This window comes from Phytophthora ramorum (assembly GCF_020800215.1).
Source record: "Phytophthora ramorum isolate Pr-102 chromosome Unknown Phyram_PR-102_s0017, whole genome shotgun sequence".
NCBI classification, from domain to species: Eukaryota; Oomycota; class Peronosporomycetes; order Peronosporales; family Peronosporaceae; genus Phytophthora; species Phytophthora ramorum.
Genome location: NW_027150663.1, coordinates 762,909 through 775,814, shown reverse-complemented (window position 1 = coordinate 775,814; position 12,906 = coordinate 762,909). Strand labels below are relative to the sequence as shown.

General features: G+C 53.6%; 3 protein-coding genes across 3 annotated transcripts; all 3 read right to left on the bottom strand.

Moving 5' to 3' along the window:
• Positions 1 to 4,762: 4,762 nt before the first annotated feature.
• On the bottom strand, positions 4,763 to 7,228 carry KRP23_13408 (Potassium voltage-gated channel subfamily H member 7; the record flags this gene model as incomplete). Its single annotated transcript, XM_067884113.1, has 1 exon — positions 4,763 to 7,228. The coding sequence occupies one exon, from the start codon at positions 7,226 to 7,228 to the stop codon at positions 4,763 to 4,765; it is 2,466 nt and encodes an 821-aa protein (XP_067738728.1).
• A 404-nt stretch (positions 7,229 to 7,632) lies between these two features.
• On the bottom strand, positions 7,633 to 9,641 carry KRP23_13407 (WASH complex subunit 3; the record flags this gene model as incomplete). Its single annotated transcript, XM_067884112.1, has 7 exons — positions 7,633 to 7,653; positions 7,738 to 7,836; positions 7,907 to 7,923; positions 8,008 to 8,120; positions 8,197 to 8,283; positions 8,351 to 8,562; positions 8,634 to 9,641. The coding sequence occupies 7 exons, from the start codon at positions 9,639 to 9,641 to the stop codon at positions 7,633 to 7,635; spliced, it is 1,557 nt and encodes a 518-aa protein (XP_067738727.1).
• A 97-nt stretch (positions 9,642 to 9,738) lies between these two features.
• On the bottom strand, positions 9,739 to 12,689 carry KRP23_13406 (Gamma-aminobutyric acid type B receptor subunit 2; the record flags this gene model as incomplete). The annotated part of the gene is made up of 3 exons (XM_067884110.1): positions 9,739 to 12,084; positions 12,166 to 12,363; positions 12,444 to 12,689. 3 exons carry the CDS (start codon positions 12,687 to 12,689, stop codon positions 9,739 to 9,741), a joined length of 2,790 nt encoding a protein of 929 aa, XP_067738726.1.
• Positions 12,690 to 12,906: the final 217 nt, after the last annotated feature.

Sequence of the window (12,906 nt, the reverse complement as noted above, 5' to 3'; positions counted from 1 at the left end):
GGTTTTATTAAACGCAAAAAACCTACCTACACATGCAGTTTCTGCGGTCTTCAAGACGAAGCTGCGCCCACGCTTCATCGAACCTTTCAAAGTCGTGGCCAAGAAGGGCCTAGCGTATACGCTCAACCTTCCGAAGAAGATGCACACCCATCCGGTGTTTTATGTGGGCTTGCTCAAGCCGTACCGGGACCCGGCGCGGGTGAGCGCGGAGGCGCTGGCACCGGGACGTGCACAGGTGGCACAGCCACAGAACCCTGCTAAAGTCGCAGCAGAAGGTCGACTTGACCCTCCAGCCTCGCCAGACCTCGCTCAAGGTCGGAGACCCGGTTCGCCAGCGCAGCTGGGGCCTCGAACCAGTCAACGCGCTCCCGGAGCTGATCAATCTCATGCCATGAGCGATCATAGGCGTTCTCGGCCTGATGGAGAGTCTCACGGAGACGTACGACCTCCCGGCGCAGCGATCCCATCGCGTTCCAAGCGTCATCAAGCTCCGAACGATGCACCCAGTGCAACTCAGCGTCCGCCACCGGCGTTGCTCGATGAGCAGGGCAATCGCCACTTCCATGTGGAACGGATTGTGGCTCGGCGTCGCCGCCAAAATCAACACCAGTATCTGGTGAAGTGGCGAGGGTACCCCCACTCGCAGAACTCATGGCAGTTTGAGGTACCCCTCCGGCAAGACTGCCCTGACGTCGTGGGCGCTTTTGATCGAAACGATCGACGGCGCCCTGGGGGCTCGCGACCGGCGCGTCGGTCGCCACCCGCTTCCCGGCAGTAGGTCGGGGAGCGAGGGGGTCAACAGCTGAGCTCAAGCTTTGACCCTGGGCTGCTGCAGCCGACGATCCACCTTGTGGAAGGTCTGCAGAGCTCGGAGGAGCATGTTGAGGAGCCCGCGCAGGGTGGGGCTGGAAGCCCGAAGGAAGTTGGCGTTTCGCCTTTAACTTCGCGAACGCGAACCGGAGCCGACGCTCTAACAGGACGTCGTCCTTCTTGAAGCTAGTTTGCAGCGCGACAATGGAAGAGAGCTTACGAGCCCCTTCCACCCAGAGCTCGAATTGAGCGACATCCTGCTCCTGGCGTTCGCCAGCCAGTAGGACCACTGGATACGTCCGCATTTGCGGCACGGACGCCCCCCGGGCTTGGAGCTGCAGGCGCTCACGGTACTCGCGTTGAGTGGTAAGCTGAGGCGTCAGCAACCTCTGGCGGAGGTCTTCTCGCTGAGCGACCTCTTCGTTGGAATGGGCCGCGGGTCCGATGACATAGTCATTCAACAGTTGCGACGCCGCTAGGCGAGCCACTTCGTTGGGGTCGCGTGGCTCAAAGCCGTAGTCACGGCGGCTCGGGTGGAGCAGAGGCCGTGCTATCGGACGCTGGGCGCGGGGCGCCTCTTCCATCGCGGCCAGTTGCTGGCTTTGGACCTCGTCGAGGTTGTTGGAGACAACGTTGGCCTCCATAGGCTCGTCCTCGTCTCGCGACGGGAGTGACGACGTTGTCCGCAACGCGGTCAGAGCTGACACAGCGTCGCTACGTTCTACGAACGGATTGGGCGTGCGTAGGTCACACTTATTGGTCGTGCGTAGGTCACACTTATTGGTCGTGCGACCCCGTGGAGGCTCCTCCTCCTCTTCCCGGAGGCAGGTATCACTGCCGTAGTCGACCTCCTCTCCCTCTTCGAGGCCTTCAAAGAGGGTTTCATTCGCGCGGCGAATACGCGGCTTCGGCGCGTCTGCCGAGCTTTTCGGGGCCGACATAGCGACGCGAGCTTGTTTAAGCTGCTGCTTGGAGTAATACTCCGCCACAGAGAGCGTGGTTCTCGCCACAGGCGCCGATGCGTTGTGGCCAGCGGCCGAGGAAGCACTACGTGCGGACGAGTTAGGCGGGATGTGCCCGGGCGGCGACGACGCGGAGCGTGGGCTGCGGTTGGCACTCAGTGCTGCTGCTTGTCGTGGGCTGTGCCCCGGAGATAAAGACGCGGAGGGTGGAGTACGGTCAACAGACCAAGAAGCTTTCTGGCTGCCAACCATCGATGAGCCACGGGCGTGGTGCGCTTGTTGAACTTGGAAAGTTCTTGAACGAGGTCCGAAGACCAAGCAGCGATACCTCTGATGAGAGAAAGTGACGAGTGTCGACACGTGGTGTCAACAGTCTGGTGAGGGAGGGTGTAACGGGGTTACACGTACCCGTTAGTGTATCGTACACGAATAGTGTGTTTCACACAAATGGTGTGCACACCCAAGTTGGTGTGTGTACACGAGACTTAGGTTGGTGGCCTCACAGCCACCCGTCATGCATATTACTAGGCTCCGCTATGGTAGATAGTGAGTGTTATACATTTACCCCACTGGCGGCCCTGCCGCGAATAACAACAATAAAAATCAGTTCACGTTTTGAAGTCTAGTGTCTATTAGCCTTATTTAAGGTATTAATAACTCTAGGAGTCTGTAGATCGCATATCTACAGACTGTACTTGGTTCTGGTATAGAACCAAGGTTTACAACCGAACTAAGACTCTGAGAGTCTACGTCTTCCTCTGACGCAAGCTACGGCAGCCCCGCTGCAGAAAATGCGTAGTTTGCCGCTACGAAGGCAGGTACCCGACAGAGGTAACCGATTACTGTCTTACCCATTCGGCGAGACTTTGCAGGGTTGCACATGGCGACGCCAACACTCCATTCACCTGCCCACAGAGCACTTGGACGTGCTGTGATAAGTACCACCGTTTCTATTTTCCAAATGGACTCTTCAGCAAGAATGGAAACGTACGCAGGTCTTCATTGTTGGCCACACGCAAGGCACAACATCAGGCCGCTGACAGTACTGTAACAGGAAGGTCATCTGAAGATACAGCGTGCCAGCAACGTATCCCACACCAGCAAAGTGCGTTGAGCCAGCGATGTACATCAAGCCAACAAAGTGAATCAACCATCCAACGTACATCGACTCAACAAAGTGAATCGAGCCAACAGGGTGAACCGATCCTTCAACGTCCGTCGATCCAACAGTGCCCAAGAAGCCAGGCAATTCCTTTCAGACAGCCAAGAGCTTCAAGTGAGCAACTTATACCAAGCCATCAAAGCCCAGGACCCCAACAGAGTAGGGTTGCGCGGCAAATTTTTCAATAAAGCATCTCGATCTTCCCATTCAGTGTATCTATCTTGCTTAAACTATAGTCAATGAAACATCGTTTCAAAGGCACGATCTTCAAATTCAGTGTATCTATCTTGATTTAACTATAGTCAATGAAACATCCACGATCTTTAAATTCATCGAGCGCCACAACCTTTCTCGGAGTGATCTACAGTGCCGACGATAGCCTGCCGCCGATGCATCACCTCGATGGAGGGCACGTTCGACGCGACAAACAGAAGCGCTGCACGCTCCAAGATGCGGTGGGGCTCCGACATGAGCACCGCTGCCACATCTGCTTAGGGCTAATCTGCCGTTCTCATCGTGTAAATATAGATCAGGACCGGCGGGGACTTCCAGCTTGCTGGACCGGTCGTAGTTTTTGTTAGTGCCCACTTGTCACAAAAACGACTTCGGCACGATTCACAGTGCCGCGGACAATAGCGAGATGTAGATATAACCAAACGCGCTCTTCGCATCAGGCTTAGCTCCCGTTGAACGACGAGGTTTGCTGCTTCATCGAACAGGAAATCATTTAGGAAAACCACTGTCGCGTCTTGAAAAGGTGAAGTCGTGGAAAGAGGCGTGTCCAGCACGTTTCCCTGAAGCAGGATAACTTTATGAAGTAAGAGCGTCCTAGATGCATGTGTACGCAAGCAACTTCCGCCTCTGCTGGCCAACTCCGGTCGTTTTTCGATACCCAAACACTGACGTGCGTTTGTTTGGATCGCAAACTGAGCAACAACATTCCCCAACCCAGCACCAACGTCAAGAAAAACGTCATCTTGTTGCAGGTTTCCAATCATTTGAATCACACTCGAAACCGCAGCAGGCAGCAGCTCGCCTGCGTTTTCATCAGTCTTTCCAGCTTGTTGTCGTACTTCAACTGCCGATACAACACTGAAAACATCACGCACCGTTTGCTCCGCTTGACTTGGTGCTAGAAGTTGAAAAGCGGTCGTGGAGGGAGCTGATACTCTCACTGGGGAGAAAAAGCAGCGTGGGAACCGCGCAAGATCCCTACCGTACGTACGCTTTAGCGCACGAAGTCGGCGCTCAAGTTCTTGAGCTGAACGCTTCCCCCGCATGGCGCGCGCCACGTCCTTCCATTTGACTCGCTTGCCCTGAGACTCGTACTTGAGCACAAGCGCAACGAGCCTCTTGTCTTGAGTGTCGGAGAAACTGGTCCACATAGCAAAACAGAGAAAGAGAAATGGCTAGCATCACACTTGTGTTCTGTATGGTAAATAACAACCCAATGGCTGGCTTTGAAATTCCCAACCATCAAGGCAGTATGCGAAACGAAGACGCACGTCCGTTATGTGTCATGCAGCAACAAGCTCAACGCAAAATTTACATCAAAGTGGACGAAAAAGATACGCTGTGCTACAATATTCTCGATTCAGTTTCACTAGTCGAGCCAAAATGATGCAGAAGTGGCACCTAACCGCGTTTGGCCAAAGGCCTGATTGGCTAAAATCAAAACAAGGCAGGTTTTTATAGAACGCGGCATTTTGCCGCGTTTAAGGAGGTTGGTTTCCACCCTCTTTTGTAAAACATCTCAAACGCGGCAAATTGCCGCGTTTGACCACGAAAGGGTTAACCCTTTCGTATTTATGGCACAGACAACATTCACTCAATCCCAAAAGATGTCTTCCTCGGCGTTGCTTTGCATATGTCGCATACCTCGCAACCGAGTGAGATGGCGCGCCTGAGCTAGTGATAGACGTTCAATGAAGTTGACACTGAAGGACGAGATCGGTTTCCGCCTGCCAGTAGACATCAGTCTTCTCCCGCCGCCTACGATGGAGCCCACTCGACCCTCAGACCTGCCAGACGCCCCCTTACTTGTCAGCGTTTCTAAGCGATCGCCAAAACGAGCCTTGAGTACTGCCGCCTGGGCCACACTGCGGAAGCTTATCTTCTTGATCTTCAATATCTGCGTGGGCCGGCGGTTCATCTTGGACATCTTCTGGATGTTCTGCGCTGTCTGCATTCGCGATTCACTGATGCGCCGGACAGCGAGAAAGAACGTGGGGAACCTATCGACGATGGCCTCGAAGTCATCTTTGTCCAGATACATGAGTTCACACATACGTTCGGCCTTGACCTCCGCTGTTGTTGGTTCGCCCGTAAGGAGCGACGTCTCGCCGAAGAAGGATCCTTCACCAAGATTACCAAGAGGAATACTGTTCACCAGACCAGGGACACACAGCGATACTTGACCAGTCTTGATAAAGTAGAACTCACTTGCGACTTCTCCACAAACGATGATGATCTCGCCAGGCATAGCTACCACTGGAGCAAGGCACTGGATAATGGCCACCACGCCCGAGTGAGACAACGCTCGGAAAAGCGGGACTTTGCGCACGAATTCCGAGTGGAGGTTTAGCTTGAGCAATAATTTCAAGCGGTCGGGTAGGTCAGCAAAAAGGGTCTCGGTTGGGTCCTGCAAGCGTGTTGTCAGTGCATAGTCGTAGTACCGACGGATTTTATTCTGCAAGTTCAGCGGCACTTTCTTGAATCGCAGGTAGTCGTTTATGGAGTCCATCTGATTCTTTCGTGCAATTTCCTCTTTGTCCAGGTTTGCCAGTAGATTCGCAGCACTACCAATGATACTGGCATTGATGACAATTCCCACGAAAAGCATTACAGACGTGAATAATTTCTCGATGGGCGTTGTTGGGTTGACATCGTTTGCGGTGGTCACCATGATGGCAAAGTAGAACGCATCGACGTATTGCTGACCAAGCGAGTCACTGCTGCGGATCTCGTGCGTAGGAGCCCATGTCGTTTCAACAGACTGGTTCAAACTGATGTAGTAGTACGTGCACGCAATGAGATGCTGCGAAACCAAGAAAATCACGGTGAGCTTGAGCATTCGCAGCATAGACGGATTCATCGACCGGTCGATGTGTCCAGATACTGTACGCACGAGACCCGAGTCGGACACTTTAGCCACGCGAGTCACCTTAAGAATTTTCGAGAGGGTAAGCAAACCATTCGTTGTGCCTACCAACGAAGACGGAAAGCTGCTTACAGCGTCCACGAGAAACCAACTCTTGACGTAATTGAGCCGGACTTTGTCAAGATCTTTGATTTCCTCGCCCGTCGCGTCGTCTTCATAACTCGTAAAGAAATTGAGCACCATTTCAATGAGGTAGATGACATCTACCACAACGTCGAGAACGTAGTTTAAACCCAATGATTGCACGTCAAAGCCCACTTTAATAGGTATTGTCACGATCACATACGCAATGGATGCCGTGATGATAAAATCCCACCAGTGCCGGAAAGTGGAGTGGATCGAGATCGTGAGCTGATACGCCTTACGTTGTTGGCTTTGTGCTAGCTGGCTGGCGTTCAGAACCATCACTTCACTGTCCACCAGCTCTGCTACGCGGGCCGAGCGCTCTTCGTCCAGCTTTATTTGTGATGCCTTCTCGAACATCCGCGACACAGTCAGCTTGAACTTAGACACGTCCTCCATGATCGATGCAGTGACGCTACTGCGTCGCCTGCTATCGAAGCGGCTATTCTTCTGGGTAACATTGCTGCTACGCCGTCTGCTATCGACGCGGCTGTTCTTTCGGTGACCTTGTACGCTTGAGGGTGCCACGGAGTGCCGACTTTCCGAGTCATCAAGCACTAGGGAGCTCAGGCGTGCTACGAGCGACTTCCGAATCGATTTATGCTGCACGCCAGTCCCAACCCCCTTAAAATCGCCTGCTTCTGAGAGATCGCCACTGCCAATGGGCTCCAGTTTGCTCTCCACCTGAGGATGCACTTTCCTGGAGCTGCTGTGGGGGATTGAGGCTGCACTACTTCCGATCGAAGTAAGAGCTTCGTCTTGGTTTATCCCAATATTATCTGTTTCCACATCGGCTGTCAAGGCTGTGCGCGCTTTTTTCTTCAGATAGCCCATTATTTGCTTCTGGTTCTGGGATGGTCGACGCGATGGTGTTTGAAATGATTTCAGGGTCGCGTTTGCGTTAATAATCGTGTCCAGCTGCTCCACATGGCGTAACACAGCCTCCCCTGCTGCTTCCACCTCCTGGATTCGAGTTGCCGACGGACCTCTAAGGAGTGGAAACACCTGCATTGGCGGCGTTTCAAGGCTCGGCAGTGGCGCAGCCCTCGGTCTCAGTAATACTGCTGTTTGTCGTACGGTCGACTCCCCTGCTAGTGTCGGTGCAGTCGCCGCCGATGCGATTGCTGCAGGTGCAGTTGTCGTTGCCTCGGTTACGGTGGGTGCAGCCACAGCGTGATCGGTTGGCCTAACATCGTTTTCCCCTCCTGTTTCACTCATAGCGCTCACTGTCTGTGGTGGCTTATTCGGTTTGCGCGTCGTTGGATGAGCTTGAAACAACTCAAGCTTGATTGTGCGATGCACACAGAACACGATCAGATGATAGAGCCGTCTTCACCACCACGCATTATCCTGGGGTCAAATGAGCACGACACTTCCTATCCGGAGGGAGAGCCACGAGCTGCCTGGTTCTTCTCTCACGTCGTGCTATTCTGTCGCTAGAACCAGGACGAGTACAAAGTTAGTCAGAACGTGGGCTATATCCGCATCCTCGGTCACAGCGACATTTTACTGTAACGGACACGATGCAGTTCAGTGAATATTTCAGCGCGCTTGTAATTGCCGTCCGCAGATGAACTTATCAATCTTGTGATCCGCCCAACCCCCGCCAGATTCGCACACTATAAAACACTCAGCGCTCTAGGGCAGAATCGGTTACATCCATTACTGTAGTAGCCCTGTGCAGCCCACTGTATCGCTGTAGAGAACTGCAGCCACGCACGTCGATCAGTCAGAATCAAAATCAGAGTCGGAATCATCGTATCTCGTCACGGGCGGAGGTGGAAGCCCACCGGCTGGTCGCGCTGGTCGCGCTGGCGGCAGTCCTGGCGGAAGTGGAGGCTGAGTTTCTTCTGCTCCTGGGGCTGCACCAGTCGTATTTGGTGACGGGCCTTCCGGATCCATGCTACAGAGTCAAACGAATTCAACTGATCAGCAAAGTTGGACGATAATAAACACCCTTCCTGATAAAGGTGACGTACTTTAGAATGTCCAGGGTCACGCCATCCATCGTGAGTTTATGTTGAATTACTCCGTCTGGCATACCCAGCTTGCGCATTTTAAAGTATCTGCAGTAGCAACGATCAGCATTACAAGGCAACCCGTGGCAGTAAAACGACGATCGCTCTCACTCACTTTTCGAAGGCAGGGTCGTCCTTCAGCTTCATCACGCCAGAGTCGGCAGCAATGGATGGCGGGTCATCAACATCAAATTCTTCAATATCATCGCTGCTGGAGCTCTCGATCTCGCTTACTGGTGGGGCTGGACGACCAGTCGAAGATGGAGGCGGCGGAGGCGGGGCCGGAGGCCCGTCACCAAACAGCGATGCCGGTCCACCGACAGAAGCCTGCGAAACAACAGCAAACCAATCAAGTGTCAGCAACCTTGAAATCTACAAAATACCAGACATCAGCCAACCGTAGGGGAAATTGGCGGTGGCGGGGGTGGGAACGGCATTCCAATGTTTCCAGACGGTCGGCGTTCCGCTCTTGGTTGCGACAACGACGGTGGAGGTGGTGGCAGCTCCATCCTTTCATCATCCGAGTCACTCTCCCCGTCCAACGTCGGCGGGGGTGGCGGCATGATCGGCAAAATCGGCCCCGTCGGCTCTGCATCCATGGTCGGTGCCAATCCTCCACTGGGCGACGGGCCTTCCGGGTCCATATTCAGAACGTTGGCATCCATCCCATCCATCAGCAACTTGTGCTCGATCACTTGGTCTGGAATCCCCAGACGACGCATCGTAAAGTACTTGGCATACGCTGGATCGTCTTTCAACTTCAACATCGAAGGACCATCACTCTTCACTTCAACTTCGTCGTCGTCGTCAAAGTCGCCCATGGACGACGGCGGAGGTGGCGGCATGGAGCCAGTAGGAGACAAGGGAGCACCTGGAGGTGGAGGGGGCGGGGGCACCACGAGAGCGCCTTCCATTCCGTCCATGGACGGCGGAGGAGGTGGTGGTGGCAGCAACCCCTCAATGGAAACCCCCTCTTCCTCTGGAGGGGGTGGAGGTGGCATCCCATTGGCTGCAGCTGTCTCCATGGACGGCAAGTCTTGATCAGAAATGCCCAGATCCATCAGGTTCTGGCTCAGATTTAGGTCATCGCCCGTCGCTGCCTTCACTTCAGCATCTGAGACGCTCAGATCTGGAATCGAGTTGAGCTTGGCCTCTAAAATGGCCAATAAAATCTCCACGCGCGTGACGTTGTCCGAGACGCGTGTGATGCGCTCCTCGCACTCGTGTGCAAAGTGGTTCAGGAAGCGCGTCGTGTTGGCCACGAAGTTGTTGATGAGCAGCAGCGACTTGGCTGCGGGGATCGACGGCAGCTGCGACAGGTCCACGGGCAGCTCGGCGTCTTCCTCGGGGGGCGGGAGCGCAGCGGACGACGCCACGAGCGCCGACGACGTCGACATGGGCGGCATCAAATGCGGAATTGAAGAATGGAGGCTTTTACCTTTTTGGCCTATCAGAAGTGAGTTTCTATTTTGATTGCGGCACATCATTTTATAGGTGGCTACGTCAGTTCGCTTCCGAGTTGCTGGTCTTGTGGAGAGGTTTCACCTGGTACTTGATTTGCGACGGCCGGCCGGATCCATCGACCGTGTTGTCGTTCTCCGTGAGGTTGGTCATGTTCGTATTGGGCAAGCTTTGTCTGCCCTTGATACTGACCATACTCTTCGCGCTGGAGCTGGAAGCACCTGCTTCGTTCAGACGGAAAGCTTTCGGAACGAGCATGAGACACATGATGAGGATCGTGCAGAACAGCAGCGCACAAGCCAGGAACACGAAGTAGGTCGACGCGCGCATTTCCACGAGATACGACATGGGCATGATGACGAGGCAGCCCACGAGTACCACCACGACCGAGCCGAAGATCCACGGAGACTCCTGGAAGTCGACCGACACGTTGCGGATGAGGAAGGAGAGGTAGAGTCCCAGCATGAGCAGGATGGCCTTCCAGAAGATCAGCAACGCTGTGAAGATGAAGCTCGAGGAGCTGCAGGAGATCCGGTCGACTGTGCCGCGGAACTCGGAGGCTTCTTTCGTAGTGATCGTCGGCTCTGGGAAGTCGGCGGCGTACCATGCGATGAAGATGATGATATCTCCGACATAGAAGATGGAGAGGATCTTGAGGATGCGGAACAGAGTCACCTTCACGCGCTTCATGGCGGAGCGCATGAACACTCGGTACACCCGCAGTGACTTGATGACAAGCGAGCCGAAGATCGTGGTGAAGCCCATGCAGACCAGAACCGGGCGGATCCCGCAAAGGAAATACGTCGGACGACCCGCATAAGCTACTGCAGCTCCGGTGGTGAAGAATCCACCAAATATCATGAGCAAAAGCATCTCGAATTGTGATCGACGGATAATCGGGGCGTTGCGCTGCTTGAACACGACAACGATGGCGACTGCGAGAAACCCCGTTACTATAGATGCGAGGGTCGCGAGCCCTGCAAAGGTAGGTGACGAGGTTGGCATGTACTCGCAGTCGATTTGGATCGTCTCAGGTAAGCTGTCTCCGCCTGAACACTCTCCTGAGTCCTGAATGTTGGAGGGGTCAGAAAACTTCCAGAAGTATTGGACCGTCCGATACGCGTCGGAATCACACTCCGAGACATTGTAGTCGTAGAAACTCGAGTCGCATACGGGCTTCTTGTCGATCCAGCCGGACCAGGTGCGGCGATTCTCATAGATCCAGTCACAAGAGCGACTCGTGGTAATCGTAGCTGGGAGAGCGTCCACACCTCCATCACAGTCGTTTGGGAGCACGGTGTTACCGGGATTCGGTGCCTTCCATGAAAACTCAATCTCGCGCACAGAACTGTCGTTGTCACAGCCAGTCACTTGACTAAGAATGTGTTCTTCGAACGTGCAAAGAGGTAGTCGATCCAGCCACTCACTCCAAACATCGTAGTTCTCTTTCACCCAGTTGCATGCTGCGCGGAAATATGGCTCAGGTTCCTCAGCATCGCTGGAAGCGGTAATATACCTGCTGAGAAGATCATTGATATCGCTATCCGAGAGGACCAGCTTGGAGAATAGCGATCCGATGGGTTGGTCTTTCACAATATTAGCGGCGAATTTCGAGAGCAACAAGCTCGGATAATCCACATCCAACGGGTTACTGGTTTTTACACCGAAACCATTCTCGCCGTAATCTCCTGTAGATAGTTTCACGCGTTCAGGATCGCTCCGTGGGAGGAATACTCGATCGAATTGCCCCTTGTGAACCACATGGAATGGGTCCGGCTCGTAATGGTAGAAGAGTACTGGGGCTCCACTTACTGCTGCATCGGATGCGTACTTGTTGAGCCCACCGTACCCGATGAAGCAGAAGTAGGCAGGGATGTCCAAATTGTCAAACACAGATTGGAAGAATCCCCGATCGAATCCTGGTTTCATCAATGCCATGACCAAGCAGTCTCCCCCAGCGTTCTCGCGCTTCGTGCAGGCCTCAGTTCTCTGGCAATTGTCTTCACATCCATTGGTACCAGTCGGACAGAAATCCTTGGCTGGAGGGAAATAGTTTGAATTGGCTTTGAATGACTTCACACTCAGCGCGCTAATCAGAGCATCACTCGTCTTGTAGTCCTTCCAAAAGTCTGGGTAATATGGAGGGGTTGCGCTGGTTGCGTCTTTGACGAACTTATGCGTCGTGTAGACACCAGATAACCCAAAGTAGCCGACGCCACCGACGTTGTAGCTCTCATTGAAGTAAAGCCGTAATCCGGGCATTGTGCTGGAAGTCCAAACTTCGATGTTGAGGTGAGTTGGATTGCACACTCCAGTCATCACCGACGACATGCGCTGGGTGATATCCACCCCCAGACCTCCCTTGTTAATCGACACCGTGTAGCCGCTCTGTTATCGTGATAGTTATACAAAACAATTGTCAGACGTGTATGCAACTTATAACTTTGCTCTCAAGACTAGTGCACCTACCACTTCTTGTGCGATGATTGCCAACACCATTGTGGAAAGAGCGTGAGTTTCCCAGTCGCAGAGATCCAGTACAAGAGTTCCATTCACGTCGCCTCGAGTTGTGCCCTCTGCGTCCTGGCCTGCTCCATAAAAGAACTGCCCTTCCGGAACGCAACTATCAGTGTACGCTGCACCCGACGACGTTCTTGGGTCGTCAACCTGACGTTAAAAAAACAAGGGGACAATCGCCAAATTAGGACCGAATTGCAGCTCAAGGCCAACAACAAACGTTGACGCACTCGATATCGGGGGTACTTTAGAGCTGGTTGTAAGAACGGATGTACGAGACGACCACTAGAGTCACGATCTTTGCTGGAGACACCCTTTTCGGCTTCCATCTTCGCCACCCACGTCGAGTCAAGACAGGTCCCCAGGAATCGGTTGGGTCCAAGTGGGTAAGTTGCAGCGTCAATACTCCGTAGTGTGGAGGTGACTGTGAGCAACAGCAACCACTTCATCGCTTTGAGTGCACCTGAGACGATCATCTTGTGAACCTCTGGCGCTATCAAAGTGCAGCACCCAAACCTGTTTGCAATGCTTGCTAGCTCAGGATGAAGGTCTATTTCGAAGACTGGAAGGCATAAGCTGCAGCACTCACGGTTCGTGGACCATCGTGAGTTGGTCCAAGAACCAAAACTGCTCACTTGCCACTAACTATAGAGTAAGCTGGCATTCTGCGAAACCCAAATGTGAGCTCCACCT